At 39.7% G+C, this 21903-nt stretch overlaps 1 protein-coding gene across 1 annotated transcript in view; it reads left to right on the forward strand.

Moving 5' to 3' along the window:
* The window catches only part of LRP1B (LDL receptor related protein 1B), a 728477-nt gene that overhangs the window by 291351 nt on the left and 415223 nt on the right, over positions 1-21903 (forward strand). The window contains exons 18-19 of the mRNA XM_075181401.1: positions 12433-12513; positions 13551-13718. Of these exons, the coding sequence (XP_075037502.1) occupies positions 12433-12513; positions 13551-13718 (249 nt within the window). The remainder of the gene's footprint in view (positions 1-12432; positions 12514-13550; positions 13719-21903) is intronic.

Below are 21903 nucleotides of genomic sequence, written 5' to 3' on the forward strand. Positions count from 1 at the left end.
TCAAATTATTTTCAGAGAAGTAAGAAGCATGAAAAACACAGACTTTTATAATTGCTTACATTTGATACATATATAAATATTTAACAATGTTCTTTTTATTTTATCTTTGAAAAGTGAGAAGATTGAGAAACATAAAGCTCTGTGATTGCTTTCCTTTACATCAATCATATACACCCATGTTTGTATCTCTGTTGTTACGAAAGTGCAACTTAGATGACTGCGTCTCCCAGACATACACTGTGCTACTAAATATATTTGCCCAGTTCTACTGTTGCCATTTGCCTGTTCTATACTAACAACCACATTCTCCCAATTCGCATTAGATGAACAAAGAATATTAGTATACATAGTTCCCCAGCGCAATACAGATTAAAAAAAGGTGTGTAGCTTAATGATGCAAATGTTGAATGAGATAAAATATAACTGTATTCAGTGGCAAAACAGGCAAAAAAAAAACATACATAAGCAAGAAAAACAAGAGAATTCAGAAACAATGTTTCCATTGACAATACTCATAAGAAGTATATGATAAAACCAATGGGGGCTAAGGTGTAGGACTTAAGTCCATAAGTCTTAGACATCCGGTATAAACAGGTCATCAATATTGCTTTTATTTGTTGTTCCTATATTGGAATCCAGTGGTCAGCGTGTTTATACCGGATGTCTAAGACTTATGGACTTAAGTCCTACACCTTAGCCCCCATTGGTTTTATCATATACTTCTTATGAGTATTGTCAATGGAAACATTGTTTCTGAATTCTCTTGTTTTTCTTGCTTATGTATGTTTTTTTTGCCTGTTTTGCCACTGAATACAGTTATATTTTATCTCATTCAACATTTGCATCATTAAGCTACACACCTTTTTTTAATCTGTATTGCGCTGGGGAACTATGTATACTATTCTTTGTTCTACCTAGGAGTTTAAGACCAATTCCTATCCCCCTGTTCCCCTGGCTGCCCCATCTCACCCTCACGTGGGAAGCGCTGATCCCCCATTTGCTTTATATATGAACAAAGAATATTAGCATAGATTTTATTATTATATCTTCCTTGTTCCATCAGGTTAGCCTCTACTCTCAAAGGCTTCAAACGTTCCCTTAAGACTCATTTCTTTATTGAAGTATATCAGTCTTCCCTTGTCCCAACTTTCTTCCCCAGCCAGTACCACCCTATTTGTGTCTCCCCCTTTCGATTAGGATGTAAGCTGTCATGAGCAGGGCCTTCTTTCCTTGGGTTCTGCTTCTAGCATTCCATCACCCTCTGTACCTCTTGACCTGCTTCCCTAGCCCTCTTTTCTTAAACTTCGGCCTACTTCCCGCTGATTATTTCCGTCACTCACTCACTGTCCCAGAAATATTTGGATCTGCATTACCATGTTACCTGTATTTTATTTGTATTTTATTTAATTTATTTATTTTATATTTATTCATTCATTCACTATGTCCGATCTTTGTATTTTGATCTTCATTTATTATGTTGTGTCATGGATCATTGTTTTCTGTATATGTCATGTACCGTGCTGCGGTCCCTTTGTGGCACCTTATAAATAAAAGATAATAATAATAATAGTGGAAAATCACCTATGTATATATTCCTCTCTAATTATATCACAAATGCCTTTTATATTAGTATATATTGTTATAAAAAGCTACATTATATATGCGATGCGCAGTTTGCACCCCCTATACTACATCACTAGTGATCTCTAATAATATCCTAAATATCTTATATAAATGCTCTTATATTTTATAGAGAGAAACAACATTGTTTTATAGAAATGGTCTGCGGTTTGCAGCCACTAACCGGCACCCACTTCTGGGGCTGTGAAGTCACAGCTGACGTCCTACCCAACGTACGATTCGCCTAGGGACTTTCTCATAGGGTAAACCATGTTGTAAGTCAAGATAGTTATTTATAGAAACGCCAACCAATAGTTATCGTTTATCTTGATTGACAGTTTGACCAGCATATCACGTGTCTCTAGGGTTATTATTATTATAAGAGTTTTCTAGGAAATACTATTGATGTTGTCTGCACAGATCTTCACAGAAGTTGGACTCCATACGGTACTATGAAGAAAAAATTATGTACTTATTATATTCTATCATTGAGATTCTTTATATAGTGTCCTGAATATGTGGTACATATTTGTGTACTAGATTAATTAGTAAACCTACAACACTGTAACATATCATGTGTCTTTATTACATTTTTAGATATTATCATTATTATTATCGTAGATTTACAATTCGCCACAGTGCTCCGCAGCGCCGCACAGTAGAGAAAACAGTACATGCATAAAAAAGAAGACATGTAAGGCAGATAAAATAAATACAAGCATGAAAACAAAGGGTATGGAGGACCCTGCTCATTAGAGAGCTTATTTTCTAAGTAGAGAAGGACGCAGCTGAAACAAAAGGAGCGAGTGTGGCTTAGACTGGAGATTGGGACAACAGTGAGGATGTATTAGGGTGAATAGCATCATCGGGGACAAGGTATGCTTGAAAAAAGCAGTAGTAATCATTATTCCGGCATCAATAACGCCAACAAAACTCACGCTGATGCAAAAATTCCCACCAGTACAAAAGCGACAAGGGAAAAAAATAAATAAAGATATTAATAATAAGGGTACAAATCATGTGATATCTATTTTAAAGTGACCGTATATTATTGAAAAGTAATTGAGTGAAAAGTGGAAAATAAAATAAATAAAAATTACAATAAAAAATTATAGGGATTATAAGATGTGTATAACTTAGGTGTAATTGTGTTTATTATTGTGAGATTTTAACTATATACTTAGAGTACTTTTAAGGGGGCAATAACTTGTTCTTGGCTTGCATCAGGCACACAGAGAGCTAGCTGTGGGTGTGCTCCAATCCTGTGATTAAAGTGCATTAAAGTTCAACAGCGTGTGGAAGCCTATAGTGGAACTAAAGAGTTTTTCTGACCTTTAGTGAAATTATCGTTATGTTTGTAGTGTAACTGTATCAAACTCCACGGCTGTACAGAGGCTTTAATTTGCCTTTTTCCCAGTGAGAGAATACAAATGTTCATAGACTGGCAGGTTCCCTTACATTTAGGGCAGTCTTCTCTTTCACGATATTGCCCAAATTCCCTCCTGTTCAATTAAATCACACAGGGTTCGCAATATGTCAGTGCAAATTATGTGAGCAATCTGTGACTGACCACAGCCATTGTCCCTGTAATATATAACGAAAGTGACAGGGTTAAATGTTTTGATTGGGTAAGAAATCTAGTTGTCAGAAGCGGGGATCTTTTTTAAAGCAGATGTGAGCCATGATAGGACACATAGCTACATATTAGTATAATAATAATTATTGCAATTGAGTAACAACACATACACAACTGTAGACTCTAAGGGGCATATTCAATTGTTAGCGTTAATGGCAAAAATAACGCGGCGTGCACCCTATTACCATCATTATGGTAATAGTGTGCGTACATACCATTATTACGGTAACTTTCACGCTGTATTTCAGCTCGCGGCTCAGGGAACTGCGAGCTGAAATCCGGTTTAGTATTCCCGTAATAACGGTAATACTTTTAACGCTGTGGGGAATTCAAACAATTGAATATGCCCCGAACTATAACAGACATATTATTGAATAAAGGGAGAAGATACCTCCATCTGTGTGTTACATATTTAATAATCACACACAACAAGTGTACTGCAAGTTTTCACTTTGAGTATGGACTGTGGCTTGCAGCTGTCATGAAACTGAATTAGTCTGCGCTAACTCATCTTAGAGAGCTTAATCTAAAATGTGTGTGTGCTCTGAACGTGCTCAAAAGCATAACTTGATCCTCCCAAGCTGCATCATGGAGGTATATTTACTAAACTGTGGATATGAAAAAGTGACGATGTTGCCCATAGCAACCAATCAGATCCTAGCTGTCATTTTGTAGAATGCACTGAATAAATGAAAGCTAGAATCTGATTGGTTGCTATAGGCAACATTTCCACTTTTTCAAACCCGCAGTTTAGTAAATCTAGTCCTAAATCTTAAACAATGCATGTTTAGATAACTATTAGTAACTAACACGCAGTTTAGTAAGTATACCCCCTGGTCTGTGACTGTGATAGTGTAGATATCACATAAAGGGAGGGTAAACATAACTAAACAGAAAAAAATCAATAATGTGCCAACATTAACATGCAACAAAGATAAGTCACTCTAGTAAGTTATGATTATTGACATGGAGCATTTTGATTCGTAGGTTATCTATAGATACCTGTCAGGTGCCATCCCCACATCTCCACTGTGTTCCGGGAACAGCTGCCTGTCTCCTCTATGCGGCCGCGGCCCGTTGCTTATCAACGGCTCCCCGGCACGGTTATTGGCGGGCAATGACTCTCTGACCTCCGAACTGCCTCCTGCTCAATCAAGGCTGACTCTTCACTGCCAGAGTATTGGTTCACTTCCTGCTCCTACGTTCTCCCAGTTATATCCATTTTCCTGATTCCTGCTCCCTCCTTCTAGTGATATTGGCTCCTGACCCGGCTTGTTCTCCAGACCTACCTTTTGGATCAAAATTTGGGTCCTATTTGATTGTCCTGGTTCTGATTCTTGCCCTGCTCTGACCATTCTCTGGATCGCCCTTATGTACCTCTCACCCGGATCGTCTGACTACTTATGTCTTCACCCGTCACTTCTCTGGTGACTGTCTTGGAGAACCACGACCTGCGCACACTTTGCAGCTAAGCCCATACTCCCTTGCAGGGGTCCCTGGTGAATACCAGGGGTACGTTAGACTCCACACCTCCCTGATCTGTTGTGCTAATACCAGCAAATGGCACCATCCGATTCGCTTTCTGTGGCAATAACATTATCAATGTTTTACGAAAAACAAATCATGCTTTATTTATTATAACCTGAGTGAAATATGTGGAACAACACTGAAAGGACAACTTTAAATAAAGTTTTAATTTGCTGCTTCAAATCATAGATTAGTGTGTTGAAATAAAGTATTATTAGCGATAAGTACAATGTTTTAAATAAGCTGACTGCTGTTGTGTTATCAGTTACGAGCGAGGTGCTAATGAGGGAAAGCTGTACGTGATTTGTAATTTTCAGAAAAGTTTTGTCTCATCAGTTCTCATATAATAAATAATGCACTTGTGTTTAATCAGCAGATTTTTTTTTACTGCAGCTAAACAAAACATGACAAAAAAGATAGCATCATTTCAGACGCCCAATGTGCCCTCTATAAACTCAGAAACAGATGCTTAATTATGCAGGTAAATTTGCCTAAACTTGCTGACCTTGTGTAAGTCATCATTAACAAATAACAGGCAAGTCGCCAAAATGTCTCTTAAATGAATGCCATTTTGTCCAAACTTAAGTTTTCTCATTTTTTTTCTGTCATTATATTATTACTATAATAACACTATTATATTTATAATTATTTTGCTGTTTATTTAAGAAAAAAAAATATTGACTTAAAGCAATAAGTGCAATTAAGCAATTTTTGCAAAAGAATAAAATTCTGGCCAGTGAAGACTATCCTGGTGGCCTACAGTGACGTCTATTTATCATGTAGAAATACCACCTCTCAACTCAACTTCTTATAGCAATTCCCGTCCTAGATGGCGATAGCCAGGAAAAAAAGCTTTACTATAAAAATAAAGTTTATTTTATTTTATCTTTCTATTTTTTTTTCAAATAACTTTATTGTTCTTTGTTTTTGTTTCAATGAATCTGGAACTGGAAATCCAAATTTCAATTCCAGCACCCATGCGTGAACCGGCAAACCAGCTCACCCCTGGTAAGTGGTAAGAGTCCTCTTACCGCTGCCACCCGGTATCACCGGAGTTGAGCATCGCTTAGCTGCATCGGTGACATTATATTGATAAATTCCAATGAGAAAAGTTTTGATAAATAGTCAATTTAATAATTTAAAAGTATTTTCCAGATAATAATAATAATAATAATAATAATAATAATAATAATAATAATAAATTCTGATGGTAAATGGAATCAGGGGACATAAGCCTCAATTTAAAGGGTAGTTAAATCCATGAAAGAAAAATGTTCATAAATGGCATATACTGTATATGTTTAATGATTTGTCTTACCGTGATGCACTGTGTATTAAAGTATGAAAGAATATTTCCTTTTCTTTGTATTGTAGCATATAATACATACCCACCTACCGTCCCTTTTTTTTGGGTCAGCCCACCTAATCCCCGAGTGGGGTACGGTAATCCGATGCTTTGGATACTGACACCCAGTATATCTACAAAAAAAGATGAACAGATTAATAACAATATGATTAAAATGTACCCCTACCTGTACAGCGACGAGGGAGATTCCCGAATGTAGTGGTATGCGACTGCTGGTAAATATGTAGATGGTGGATGGTGGCGGCTGATTTTGACGTCACGTAAGTTCCTGCCGTACCTTAACCCTAACTGCTAAGCTTAACATACCTGTTTAAGTAGATGTCGGCGTCTTCAGTGACGTCAAAATCAGGTGGCGACATCCGTCAGCTTCGGATATAGCAGCGGTCACATACCATTACTTTCGGTAATCTCTGCCGTCGCTGTAAAAGTAAGGGTGTTTTTTAATTATATTGTTATTAATGTGTTCGTGTTTTTTTGGAGTTATAGTTGGTGTCGGGGATACCGATTACCACCCCAAATCCCAGCCGTCGCTGTGTGTGCCACAGACAATCTTTAATATCTAGGATGATATTTTAAAGTGTTACTGCGGCGTGTTCTTGTTTTTATAATAAAAAAGTCAATTTTACAAATAACATTGTGATTTTCTATAGTGTCGTTTAATAAAGGAATATGATATATATGACCCTCAAAATGCACATTTCCAAACATTTCAGCACGTTGCCCCAATTTGCGCACTAGTATACGTCTAATTATCATATATCGGCAATATTTGTTTAGAGATGGGAGGACGTGTTTTAATTTGCGTACAAAAACATTGTTAACATCATTGAGTACAATTAAGCAATAACCCACATAAATTAGTGTTAATTAGCTGCACTAAGCACTTCATCACGGAGTGTTAGCGACACCACACTTCTCTGTTAAAGGTTACGCAACTGTATTTTAGTGGGAAAAACATAACTCAATCCAAAGTAATTACAATATAATATAACCGCAGACACCATAAGAAAATATTTATTTTACTAAGCTGCCATATTTTTAGGTTTGTTTGTTATGTTTTTTTTTATTTTATACCTATTTTTACATTGGAATATTTTTTTTAAATGTTTTTATGTTTTTGAGCAGAGAAATTCTACTTTAGTTTGACATGTTTAATTGTGCACATAAATGTTATTAATTTGTTCTTGGTTAATTTGAACATTCTTAATCCCCCCGTCTGTGATAGAAGACACAGATGGGCAAAATGATTAATCTTTTTGGCAAATTCTCCATGTTTTGTGGCTGTCAATTTTGTAAACATTGTGCTATTTTTTTAAAATTTGGATAAAATTGGCAATATATGTCCTTATTGTTTTTAGCAAAATGTTATTTTTTACTGTTACAACCTGAAATAAGATCAGCGAGTCAGCTGAAAATAGAACCCCTGGTCATCATCATCATCATTTATTTATATAGCGCCACTAATTCTGCAGTGCTGTACAAAGAACTCATTCACATCAGTCCCTGCCCCATTGGAGCAAACAGTCTATTATTATTATTATTAATTATTATTATTAATTTTTATTTATAGGGCGCCACTAGGTATCCGTAGCGCCATACAGGGACAGACAGGAACATGATACAGAGTGAGACAGCACGGTACAGTTAACAAAAAGCACAGTAACTCGGAAGCTTAACGTACAGCTAGATGAGAGGTGAGAGCCCCCAGCGGGGTAGAGAGAGGGGTAGAAGGGCAGGAGGAACTCACGGAAGAGACAAGGAGCTGGAGAGCAGAGTTAAGGTGGTGGAGAACAGAAGGAGAGGAGGCCCTGCTCGAAGGAGCGTGCAATCTAAGGGGAGGGTAGGACGGACAGAGACGCAATGGTAGGAGGAGGGAATGGGGAGAACGGAGGCTGAGACGGAGAGGGGGGGAGAGGAGAATGAAAAGGAGGGAGGTAAGAGGGGGACAGGAGGGAGGGCAGGAGTGGACAGTATCCCCATGCCAATGTATCCTCCGGTGCTCCCTACTCTGCTGTGAGCACGCGCAGCCATCCCACTCGTTCCTCTGGATTGACGCAGCCGTGCAGAGAAGAGAACTCCAGTCCGCTTTGCTGTTTTCAGAGCAGAGTAGTAACATCAGGATACAATGTAAAAGCGTGGGTCTCTCAATGGGGCCACGGAGGGATGAGGGGCACTGGCATTGCAATACAGGGCGCCGTTGTGGCCTCACACCCTTGCACCCATGGCAGTTCCGCCACTGGTCCCACAACAACTGCAGAGTCGCAGGTTCCTTGAATCTGCCGTGTGTTCTATAAAAACATAGCACAGTTTGCATTTCTGAAGCACAAACCATTAATTCAGTTCAGAGTCGCCGGGTTACATTACAGGCTCTTGGAGATAAGTGTGGAGCCGTTTAGTTCAGGATGCACATGAAATATACTGAGAAAGGGTAAAAGGAAATCCCATTACTCCGTGTTATGCTGTAAGGTAAATACCGAGCACTAAGATTACAGAAACACTTTTAACAGAATGCAGCATTGGACAGATAAATGTGCAAATATTTAGCAAAGACAAGTATTCCGCTATTCCCTACAGAACAGGAAAAAGTAACTTCTCAAGCAAAATATTATTTAAATTATTAGGAAACATGAAGCTGTTCACAGGATGTAAAATACCTTGGGGGAATTTTAGATTAAAGATTTAAAATGTCTGTATAATGTCAGGGAATGTCAGACAGGACAGGAGGAATTACTGGTGCGGTTGAAAGGAGAAAACACAGGGGTTTGTTTGATGAACACACCAGTTTTCTTGTATACTGAGAGATGAAGCGTAAAAGAATGAAGGCTCACTTGATACAGCTAATAGTACAAGGTCAGGAGTCGGGGACACAAGGTAATATCACCGCTACTGTATAAGGTTGATTTCACCCAACAAAAATAATAATACGATAGACTGCAAAAGACTTTAAAAGCTCACCTCTGATTGGTTGCTAATGGATACAGCTAGAACATAGTGAATCCACAGAGATTCTATTTATGTCAATTTGCCTGAACTTGGACACAACATTACAAATTGCGCCAACAAAAAGTTGTTTGTACCCGACACAAATTAGCAATATTCGCTTAACCCGGTTTTAAAATCTTTTATGTGAAGTGGATATGTTTGTGCGCCCTTCCCCTAAAATCTGTCCTTCCTACCACTTTATCTTATACTTGCCAACCTTTTATTCTTTACCTTCGGGAGATCCCAAAGGAAGTGGGCAGAATGCGGCAGAATTGCCTGCTTGCTCTACCGGGATTCCGAAAGACCTCCCCGAAATTCGGGAGCCACCCGGACATTATGGGAGAGTGGACAAGTATGATGTATCTCATTTTACTTATCTCACTTGTGGAAATCTCCATTTTGCACAAAAGTGTAAAATTAACCAGGAATGCCCTTATACCACCCAACACTCATCCACGAGCAGTGAAAACTATGCCATCTTGACCCACGGACCCATGAAGTGTTCCAGTTGGAAAATTTGGTGTACCAGAACACATTCAGACACATGTCGCTACCACAAAGGAGTTTCTGAATGCTGTACATTACTTCCAAAGGGTCTCATTCAGAGTTAAGCGCAAAACAAAACAAAGGAGCAAATTTGCACCCTGGCAAAACCATGTTGCACTGAGGGGAGGGGGGGAAGGTAAAATATGCGGACAGATTTAGAGTCGGGAATAGTTGTGCCCTAGCTCAACTCTAAATTGTAGTGTAAAAATAAATCTGTCTGGTATTTGAGTGCTAAATGCAAAAATAGCCGGTATCTTCCTTCCATGAAACAAATAAATAAATTAATTTCACCCATTACATTGCAAAATGGTTTGTCCCATATTAATCATGCTCCTAAATGAGGCTCTAAGTGTTTAAGTCAATAAAATGCTCAAAAACGAAGTAACTATGACAAAAATTAAAGAAACTATTTATAGACCATACATCTTGTGAAATACAAATTTACAAATACAGTGCAGAATACCAATACATAGAATAGCAAAGCAGGAGCAGAACTACAAGACTGTAATGCCGAAAACTTGGAACCTCTGTGAAACTGACTGTTCAGCCATGAACTTAAAGTTACGTGAAATCTAACTTGTGCAACATTTCACTGCAACTTCGCTAAGTTTAAGTAACGGCACAATAATAACGAATACAGAAAATGTCTTTTGTCCCCGTCAGTCACTGGTTGAAATCACACAATATATATTTGTATTTGTACAATGATATCGGTTATAGGTAATGGTGCTAATGACAAGAGCCAAATAATACTGTGTTTAGCACCAGTCAGCGCGTTTTAATAACACATTGGTTGAGATCACAAGGACTACCTGTGTGCCTGTACACCCTGATAGATGGTAGCAGTAGTGACAAGTATAGAAAATAATTGAGTTTTGCAGCAGTGCATTATAAAGAGAGTGTAAGATGTGTATGACCAAACATAGAAATAATAACTCAGGAAGGTATTGCTGCAGTACTGTGTACCCAGCTATGCTTCTAGCCAGTGCTGTGCGCACACAAGTGTATAGTAATCTGGGTGCTCATAGTCACAGAGCACATCCACAGGTTTGTACTGTATGTAAGATCCCTTTATATACTTATAGATATGTATCCTTTGTTGGCCCTTGCTGATCGGCTTCTTTCCCTACACTGACTCCCTGTGTCTTCGCAAATTCAATTTAAATTACACATCCTTACTTTTAAAGCTCAATCACACCACCCCTTCATACACCTCACATCTCGTCTCAAAATACTCTCCCTCCCGCCCTCTTAGATCTACCTCTGACCTGCGTCTCTCCTCTGGTAACCACCTCTCACTAACGTCTGCAAGACTTCTCCCGCGCTGCTCGCTGTTTATAGAATTCCCTACCACGCCTAATCAGACACTCTCCCAGTCTTCAAATCTTTAAACATTCTCTACCCTCGCTAATGCACCCTTACAACTGTCCCAATCCCCACTCTGAGTCACCTCCTGTCTCACTGTGCCCACTTCCAAATAAAATGTAAACTCTGTAGTGATTTGGGGCCTCTATAAGCTTTGTTTATTATTAATTAATCTATGTCTGTCAGTCTGTTTGGGAATGGGATTGTACACTACTGACATCTGCATTTGTTTGACAAAATTCCAGTTTGATAAAACACCAATTATTTGGCGAAATACAAGAAGGCAGACCCTTTTTACATTGCGATTTTGATTTGCTTTTCAAAGTCTTGTGCCATGACATTAATAGATGAAGATAAACTAGTAATATTAAAATGATGTGTTTACAAGTTTAGGGCACATTATTTGCTTGGTTTTTAAACCTCCCAGAGGGGAGGGCCAGGGGCCAAGTGCAGGGGAGGTGCTCACCGACTCCTCCCCATGTCCGATTTTTCCGGACATTTAGGGAGAGGAGGCAAGCATGCATTATTTAGAAGAAGTACTTTGAGCTTCTTGGTGGTCCAAATTCATATGCTGATTTGTTGAGTTCTAAGAACAAATATCTACTTGAAGTCGTGCCACTACATGGTGACAATGTGCATTTTAACCTTTTGCTTCTACCTTTTCCATCAAAAACAATCCTTTAAAAAATGTAAATTTCACACATATTAGTGAGTAAGCTCTACAGAATAACTCAGGAAGCCGTGATCGAGAGCAAAGTAAATCTTTCTCATAACTCTTTGCTACGAGGACATAACTATTAAGCGAAGAAAGAAAATGAATATTACAGTGTGGGCGTATGAAACATCATCCGCATACATACTGAAGCTTCAATTGAAAACCAAATGCTCTTATGTTTTGAGAATCTCGATTGTTTCACTTACTAAAACATAGAGCTGTAAGTAAGAAAAAAACATATATACTTTTAAAGCCTATGACCGTTATGACTTTTCATTCAATAAAGATAATAAAAGTAGCCTTTTGTATAAATCCCACCACTCTTTTTACACCCACGATGGAACAGTCACATTAATGTTTCATTGTGTAAACACATTCTCTAAAATTTAGTTTAACATATGGGATATGGAATATATTGTTTTAAAACCAGGGAAATTCTGAAACTGATTTAATACCGTTCAGTTATTTAAAAATATGTAATTCTAAGTATCGCTATCATGTTATTGAATCAAGTGTCTGAGATAGATGAATAGAGCAGCATTAGCGTAATTTGACAAACTCTGTTATCAATAAAGCTTGATGCGAGTGAGTGGTCTTTACATTCAGCTTAAATATAGAACGGTGAAGTATAATTCTGTATTTCTTGATAAATATTTGAACTTCTTCTTCCCACAGAGCTACAGACCTGTGAACCTCAGACGCAGTTTGTGTGTGGAAATGGTCGATGTGTTAGCTACAAATGGCATTGTGATTCAGGCAAGTACTTACAAGGTTTCCTTACTTACCGGGAATGTGAGTAATCCATTGGTCATTGACCTTACCTATGGGTCTTAAAACATTCTAATGTTTGTGATGTTAAGAAACTGTTTTATGAAGATCGGCGTTTGTCATTTCTATATATAGAAAAGGTCTGGGGAACAAATAATACCTTGAAATGTAAAGTATAAGTAGGAAATGGCAAAATGAATCATAACACCATCCAGTTGTGTACTTTAAAGAGTGTCTCACACTTGCCCACAGAGGAGGCAGCCATCTTTGTGGTTTGAAGCAAAATGAATGACATTACAGCCTATGATTTCACTAGAAACTAGTGACGTTACTGACAATCCTCACTGCGTTTTGCCTTCAATAAAATTTCTGTTTTAAATATGGCCGCCACAATCGCTGAATATCGGCGATTTAACGGATCCGTTGCTTAATACATTTACCCCAAGGAGAATTGTTCTATTGCTGGTTACAGCTGATGATTCATTTTATCTCATCCAAGAAACAAGTAGGGAAGTGCCCAATTCTAAATGCAAATTTGCCGATATAAGATTCTCAGTGTGGAATGACTAATTAGCTTAGTGAAGATACTGTATGGATAAAGAAATTAAAAATAAGCCTGATTTAGCAGTTGGATATGTTTCTCAGTGGCTCAGTGGTTAGCACCTCTGCCTCACAGCACTGGGGTCATAAGTTTGATTCCCGACCATGGCCTTATCTGTGAGGAGTTTGTATGTTCTCCCCGTGTTTGCATGGGTTTCCTCCAGGTGCTCTGGTTTCCTCCCACATTCCAAAAACATACTGGTAGGTTAATTGGCTGCTATCAAAATTGACCCTAGTCTCTGTCTGTCTGTGTATGTGTGTGTGTGTTAGGGAATTTAGACTGTTAGCTCCAATGGGGCAGGGACTGATGTGAGTAAGTTCTCTGTACAGCGCTGCGGAATTAGTGGCGCTATATAAATAACTGATGATGATGATGATGAGTGACTTGAATCTGTCCATAATAAACACAAAATCATTGTTTTCAGACGATGACTGTGGCGATGGCAGCGACGAACTGGGATGTTCCGTCTTGTGCTCGGATAGACAGTTCCGATGTTCCAGTGACCGCTGTATCCCGGCTCACTGGGTGTGTGATGGAGACAATGATTGTGAGGATTCCAGTGATGAGACTCACGCCAACTGCTCTAAAACAGGTTTGTATCATCTCACGTTACCATTCAGTGCTGCAGATCAATAGATATATTTTTACCAGGTTACGCTGGAAACAATGTAACTGATATAAGCTGCTTTATCTAATCCATTTTCAAATGATATTACAGTTAAAATAGATAACTAAAATGAGAGGAAATTAAAATAGTCCAATGTCAAGGTAAACTAGATAAATGGATGGGAAATATTACTGTTATCTGATGCTAACATTTTATATTAGTGTAAAATTCCACATTGATTTATTTGGTTTACTGTTCACATTACACAGAGATTGTTCTACTTTCGTTTCTTATGTTCACTTTTGGATCACTTATTGTTCATTTGAGAACAAATGGCCTGATGTAGAGTTGGAGTTAAATCGTGTAAAGTGTAAATTGCATCCCGTAATGCTGTAATGTACACAGGATTCCAAACTGCAGGATCTATAGAACACTATGCACATGGCACAAACACATCTCTTTATCTGCCCTATGGGCCGGCGTGCATGATGCAATCATACAAATTATTGTACTTCTTCTTTTAATATAGGAAGATCTGTTGCACCAGGAGAAAGCACCCACAACAGATACGTCTCCTAGAGACCTGTCTGCGGCTGTTTTCAACTCAGCATATCATGTAACGTGTGCGTGAACACACCAGTACATTGCTAGGCTCACCCACTAACTTCTCTGTTCCATTTCTCTAAGCTCAGAGAGGTGCAAGAGGGATCTGTCTCACTCTGAGAGCAAACTGAGATGGATCCTCTGCTAAAAGTGCTTTTTGCCCTCATGAGTCCAACTCTACATGAGGCCCATAGTGAGCAACTTAAAAGAAAGCGGATCCTGACCATGGGGCAAACGCAGGATTTGTAGAGGGGGGTTTCCACACCACGCCGCCAGTGGGCGTGACCAGCATGCATGGGGGCTTGGCTATAAATTTTAGACAGTGCTTGGCTGCTCTCCAACTCTTCCTATCACTATAATATACATGGGCAATGCTGCATGCACTACTGTTAGGGGCACGCAGCTCTCCCTTTCAAGCAGAGCCTTGTGAAGCGGGGGCAGGGTCCAGCCACCTCAATTATACAGTGCCCCAGGCTTGGAGGGGGGTTTCCAGGCACTAGGAAACCCCCCTCAGTTTGCCTATGCTGACAGATCCTTCGGAGAAGGGCTATGGCCGTGACCTACTTGTTGCAATTTATAAACCTGTGACTTACAGTAAGTGGGGCCGGTTTGATTGAAAGTCCATGAATTTCTCATGTAATCTCTATATCATCGAACATTTTTTTTCCTTGATGTTGGCCACTATGTTGCGATTTAAACAAGCTAGGGCAGGTTTTAATTACGTTATATCCAAAAGGTGCAGTAACCTCTAAGGGGTAAGAAGTTGTCTGCTTCAGTGACAGTCTCCAATTTGCTCAGTTGGTGCCGTCATGAGACCGGATTACAGTCTGAATAAACATTATGATTCCTGACTGGAGCATTTGTAGTACAGATGATTATTTAATTCACAAGCTTGTTCCAATCACTGATTGGCTGTTGGATGTTCTCTGCAATATTTAGACCTGGGCATTCTTTATATCTGTGCAGCGAGGACAATGCCTATAGCCATTTGCTAGAATTACTTACGTAGCGGTCACTCACGGTGGTTTAATTTATTCAGTTGCTTTTATGTGTGATTTCTTCTTTGTCTGCGCCATTGATCAATGCATTTTATGTTTCTAACTCCCTTTTTTTACATACATACAGTACATATATTTTTGGATACACTAATAAAGCATTTATTGGTATCGTTATAACTTGACATTAAAGTGCTGTTTAGTCTCTGTCTTGTGCCCGCTGCATGCATTAAGTCCTTTTGGCTGAATAGGATTGTATTGTGTGGCCAAAGTTGCCCCGTATTTCTTAGAGTATGACACAAATTAAATTTTAGAGGACACAGTTTGCTGGATAACAGCGCTATATATCCGCATGCTGAATGCAATACCAGACAATAATAGTGTGTTTATAAGAGTATAAAATAGTATTGAAAGCAGTAGATCTTTATGTCCTTTCATAAATCTTTTTCTTCTTTACTATGCAAGGGTTGATGTAGATTAGAGAGCTACAAAATCACTTCCCACGTATTCTTTTTATGTTCTAAAGCCATATTTACAGTATACTTGATTTTTTTTTTCTTTTACAACTAAAAGGGATTGAGATTTGGTGCACCAAAGCAGATACATTATTTATTGAATTGAGTATGCTGTCATTGAATCATGAGAGGCAGCTAGAGTGTACTTTTAAAAGAACCTGTAGAGTACAGTTTACAATTTAGAATGTCATCATTTGTCAGAATTAAGCACTAGAATCGTGATAAATGATAATTGAAATGTGACATTCTTAAATATATATACATGAAACATCCTGATGCATGGTAATGATTTAAAGTAAAGGTAAACGAGAAGTCTGCTTCCATTGTTTGAAACATGGGGAGAACACACAAATTCCACATAGATAGCTCTGGTTGGGAATTGAACTCATGACCCTGTGAGGCAGGAGTGGTAACCACTGAGTCACCGTGCTGCTCCACTTGATTTTATGTTTTGTCTCACTTTTGTATATTAACTCTCGATTATTTGCATCATTTACATATTATTTTCGTTATTTCTAAAGTACTGAAATTGTTACATTTAAGCAAGAACAAAGCAAAGCATCTACTTTAGTGGTCCTAATGAGCTTGCTGCCGTAATCCTAGATATACAATTAGCTTCTGATGCCCTAAAGTGAGTAATTACCCCAAGGACCCCCTTGATTCTATGGTGGTTCTTTTGTGCCCTTTAGAAACCTATATATCTTAAGAAGCGACATGGACCATATTGGGAACGCACCAACTGTTTATTGAGCATGTAATTAAATTGGAAGCCAAATCTTGGGACAGTTGGAAATTATACAAAGACAGCACTTTTGTGTGCTCGAGGGGTCGTTAAATAGCCGTGTCGGTTACTGATATTGTCTACTCACAACGTACGGGCTTTCTGTAGCTCTGACACACACACACACACACACACATATAGACACATAAATAACATAATAATAAAAAATAAACATATATTAAAGATAAATAGAGTAAAGAAAAGAGAGCTAAGAACTGGGTATTATAAAAGTAGAGATGGAGGAGATTCTAGCCATGGCGTTCCTTGAATATAGATTCAAATATAAATATAACAAGAACGTAACACCACCATTGTGCTTGCAACTATGACAAGTCTTTTGTAATAAAACAGCTCACATAAACGGTCCCATGTAGCCAACAGCACTGATACTCACTGGATCACACAGGATGGGCAGCAGTATGGAAGATACCAAGCGGCGGTCCCGACAAACCGGCGATTCCAATTGTTGGCGGTTCGCCATCGTGTTTTAAAACAGCAATTTTGTGAAAGACAAAACCCAATGGGCCTTGTCTTTAATAAAATTGTTGTTTTTAAAAAATTGATGGCAAACCAGCGACAATCGTCACTTTGAATCGCCGGTTTGTCGGGAGCACCGCTTGGTAAATATACCCATAAGACTGACCTAAAGTTGTCTCCTCATCCTGTAAACAGTGGGAGAAGGACCAATATTCATGCTATTCATTAGGAAGTCGTGGCATCAGTGAAGTGTGAGCTGTATGGACTCACTTACAGTTAGGATCAAATCCTGTCAAAAGGTGCAAATTTGGACAGTCTATGTTGCAATATGAAGGGTAAAAATGCAATTTTTTCGCAAGTCATGAAAATTCAGTCTGCTTTTGCATGTAATACTGAATTTAGAGTTGAGCTACGACACCCCCCCCCCCCCCCTCCAATGCTAAGTCTGTCCGCACATTTTAAATTTACCCCAGCCCCCCATTGCACAGCATGGTTTTGTCAATGTTCAAAATTGCATCTTGGGCCTGATGCCGAGTTGGGCGCATGATGGGCGTTTACACTCAAAAAAGCCGCCCATAAAAATATCTTATTTACGCCCACACGCCGTATGAGTCAGAGGCTTCTGAATATGTATCCAGTTCTGTGCCTGTGGCTTATACGTCTGATTTATGCCAGATTTATGTCAAGCGCACATTCTCCCACATACTCATACACACAACCAGGTTATAAGCACAAGAAAGGTTAGTTAACATTTGTTTTGATAGCATAAAACACATTCACTTAAATAATAATAATAATAATAATAATAATAATAATAATAATAACGATACGGCTGGCAGTTCAATTAGCGTTGAGGTGCGCGCAGAACGCTGTCCGTTACGGCGTGATGCTTTATTAATGATACTCGCTCTTTTTTTTTTGAGGTGCAGGCAAAAAATAGCAAACTTAATTACGATAATTGACGGTAATGCCCTCGGCTAATTGAAACAGCCCCTCTGAGCCAGACATAGACACAATGTAATCCTGCTTCAAATAATAGTATAACACAGTTTTCATTGTTTTCATGTTCTAAGTAAAACCCACCAGAACATCTTCTGAACAGAATATCTAATCTCCGTCGGAGGACATTCAAAGATCACTCAGGAATTAATGCCAGTCAGTGTTTTGATGCAATTTTGCCATCCTCGGAGGGAAAGGTCTGCTGCCCTCTCTCATAATTTAATTGGGGATTATCACAGAACATTTCAAATATCTTGGTCATATTTCAAATTAAAATGAACGAGAAATGTCATATTTAAACACTGACCCATTAGCCTTAAATTATGATGAAAAACCACTCAAAAACCGGCAGTCAATCTTACTCTCCCAAAATAAATTGTGGCACAGAAGACTTGCAAACCCACTCTCCTCCTTTTATGCTTTTTACAAATGTTACTCTCTTATACATAGCTATAAAAAGGCTTAAATTGTCCACATTTAGCATTGATAACATTTAAATGATGCTTCTAAGCGTCAACATAAGAATTTTTTAGCATGAACGCTGACATTATTTTAATTGTAAGGTATATATCTTCCTCGTACTGCTGAATGAATCATTATGAGCATCCAACTAGTGTATGTGAGGTGCGATTGCAATTACATCCTAATACGCTTAACAGATAATCACTTTTCTCCTCCATAATACTAAGCACATATATTAGTATAAAATAATAAGCTGTAAAAAATTTCATGGCAAAATTTATTTAAAATAAATATAGCTCTGGCAGCCCTCAGCATTGTCTATTTAAACAACTTCCAAAAGCACAGTTTTAACACCAATGGGGATATTTACTAAACTGTGGGTTTGAAAAAGTGGAGGTGTTGCCCATAGCAACCAATCAGATTCTAGCTCTCATTTTGTAAAATGTACTAAATAAATTATAACTGAAATCTAATTGGTTGCTATAGGCAACCAATCAGATTGCCCCAATTATGTTCTGGGGCCATAAATGTTAATGTACCATTGTTCGGGGGCTCCAAATGTCATTGTGCCATTGTTCTAGGACCCCAAGTGTCAGTGGGCCTTTGTTCTAGGAACCCAAGTGTCAGTGTACCATTGTCCTAGGGCCCCAAGTGTCAGTGTGCCTTTGTTCTATGACCCCAAGTATCAGTGGGTCTTTGTTCTGGTGCCAGAAATGTCAGTGGGTCTTTGTTCTAGGAACCCAAGTGTCAGTGTACCATTGTTCTGGTGCCACAAATGTCAGTGTGCCTTTGTTCTGGTGCCACAAATGTCAGTGGGCCTTTGTTCTATGACCCCAAGTGTCAGTGTGTCATTGTCCTGGGGCCCCAAGTGTCAGTGTACCATTGTTCTGGTGCCACAAATGTCAGTGTACCATTGTTCTGGTGCCACAAATGTCAGTGGGCCTTTGTTCTATGACCCCAAGTGTCAGTGTGTCATTGTCCTGGGGCCCCAATTGTCAGTGGGCCTTTGTTCTGGTGCCAGAAATGTCAGTGTGCCTTGGTTCTAGGACCCCAAGTGTGTCATATTTTTGGGATCTCAAGTGTTAGTGTGCATTGTTCTGGGACATTAAGGGATAAATGTGTGGGCAAAACATGGCATGTTGGAATGGAAAATATCTATTTACCATCCTCACAAGTCAGGTTTTGCCTTTAATTATATTGACATTTTACATTTCTGGGGTTCCTGGGACCCCAAGTGTCAGTGTGCCATTGTGCTGGACCCCAAGTGTCAGTGTGTTATTTTTCTGGGACCCCAAGTGTGATACCCCAAAACCTGAGTACCCTGGGGTGTATCTATATGTTTTTAATTTGTTAATTTAATTTGTTAATTGTTATAAGTGATTATAAAGATTTTTTTAAAAAAAGAAGAATTTCTTGAAGGAGAAGTGACAGTTGGGAGTGGTTGGTGGTTGCCGGGGGTGACAGTTGGGAGTGGTTGGTGGTTGCCGGGGGTGACAGTTGGGAGTGGTTGGTGGTTGTCGGGAGTGACAGTTGGGAGTGGTTGGTGGTTGCCGGGGGTGACAGTTGGGAGGGGTTGATGGTTGCCGGGGGTGACAGTTGGGAGTGGTTGGTGGTTGCCGGGGGTGACAGTTGGGAGTGGTTGGTGGTTGCCGGGGGTGACAGTTGGGAGTGGTTGGTGGTTGCCGGGGGTGACAGTTGGGAGTGGTTGGTGGTTGCCGGGGGTGACAGTTGGGAGGGGTTGGTGGTTGCCGGGGGTGACAGTTGGGAGGGGTTGGTGGTTGCCGGGGGTGACAGTTGGGAGGGGTTGGCGGTTGCCGGGGGTGACAGTTGGGGGTGGTTGGTGGTTGCCGGGGGTGACAGTTGGGAGTGGTTGGTAGTTGCCGAGGGTGACAGGGAGAGAGAGGAGTGTGATACTCAGGACCGCTAAGAGAGATCTCTGAGTCTGAAAAACAGAGAGTGAAAAGATAGGGACAGAATGACAATGGGACAAAGTGATATATAAGCAGATTAAACGTGAAGAAAGTGTAAGAAGAGAAGAAGCGAGCAAAACAGAGGCTGAGGAAAGAGGAAAGTGCTGAATATTACTAAGCAGTAGAGAGATCTGTGAGTACACAACAGGGACTGAGCTATGTACTGAGGACAGTGTGAGAGGAGAGAGAATAGAGAGATCTGTGAGTACACAACAGAGACTGAGCTATGTACTGAGGACAGTGTGAGAGGAGAGAGAATAGAGAGATCTGTGAGTACACAACAGGGACTGAGCTATGTACTGAGGACAGTGTGAGAGGAGAGAGAATAGAGAGATCTGTGAGTACACAACAGGGACTGAGCTATGTACTGAGGACAGTGTGAGAGGAGAGAGAATAGAGGGATCTGTGAGTACACAACAGAGACTGAGCTATGTACTGAGCACAGTGTGAGAGGAGAGAGAATAGAGAGATCTGTGAGTACACAACAGGGACTGAGCTATGTACTGAGGACAGTGTGAGAGGAGAGAGAATAGAGAGATCTGTGAGTACACAACAGGGACTGAGCTATGTACTGAGTACAGTGTGAGAGGAGAGAGAATAGAGAGATCTGTGAGTACACTACAGGGACTGAGCTATGTACTGAGGACAGTGTGAGAGGAGAGAGAATAGAGAGATCTGTGAGTACACAACAGAGACTGAGCTATGTACTGAGGACAGTGTGAGAGGAGAGAGAATAGAGAGATCTGTGAGTACACAACAGAGACTGAGCTATGTACTGAGGACAGTGTGAGAGGAGAGAGAATAGAGAGATCTGTGAGTACACAACAGGGACTGAGCTATGTACTGAGGACAGTGTGAGAGGAGAGAGAATAGAGAGATCTGTGAGTACACAACAGAGACTGAGCTATGTACTGAGGACAGTGTGAGAGGAGAGAGAATAGAGAGATCTGTGAGTACACAACAGGGACTGAGCTATGTACTGAGGACAGTGTGAGAGGAGAGAGAATAGAGGGATCTGTGAGTACACAACAGGGACTGAGCTATGTACTGAGGACAGTGTGAGAGGAGAGAGAATAGAGAGATCTGTGAGTACACAACAGAGACTGAGCTATGTACTGAGGACAGTGTGAGAGGACAGAGAATAGAGAGATCTGTGAGTACACAACAGAGACTGAGCTATGTACTGAGGACAGTGTGAGAGGAGAGAGAATAGAGGGATCTGTGAGTACATAACAGAGACTGAGCTATGTACTGAGGACAGTGTGAGAGGAGAGAGAATAGAGAGATCTGTGAGTACACAACAGAGACTGAGCTATGTACTGAGGACAGTGTGAGAGGACAGAGAATAGAGGGATCTGTGAGTACACA

The sequence above is a fragment of the Mixophyes fleayi genome, chromosome 7, assembly GCF_038048845.1.
Source record: "Mixophyes fleayi isolate aMixFle1 chromosome 7, aMixFle1.hap1, whole genome shotgun sequence".
Lineage (NCBI taxonomy): Eukaryota > Metazoa > Chordata > Amphibia > Anura > Limnodynastidae > Mixophyes > Mixophyes fleayi.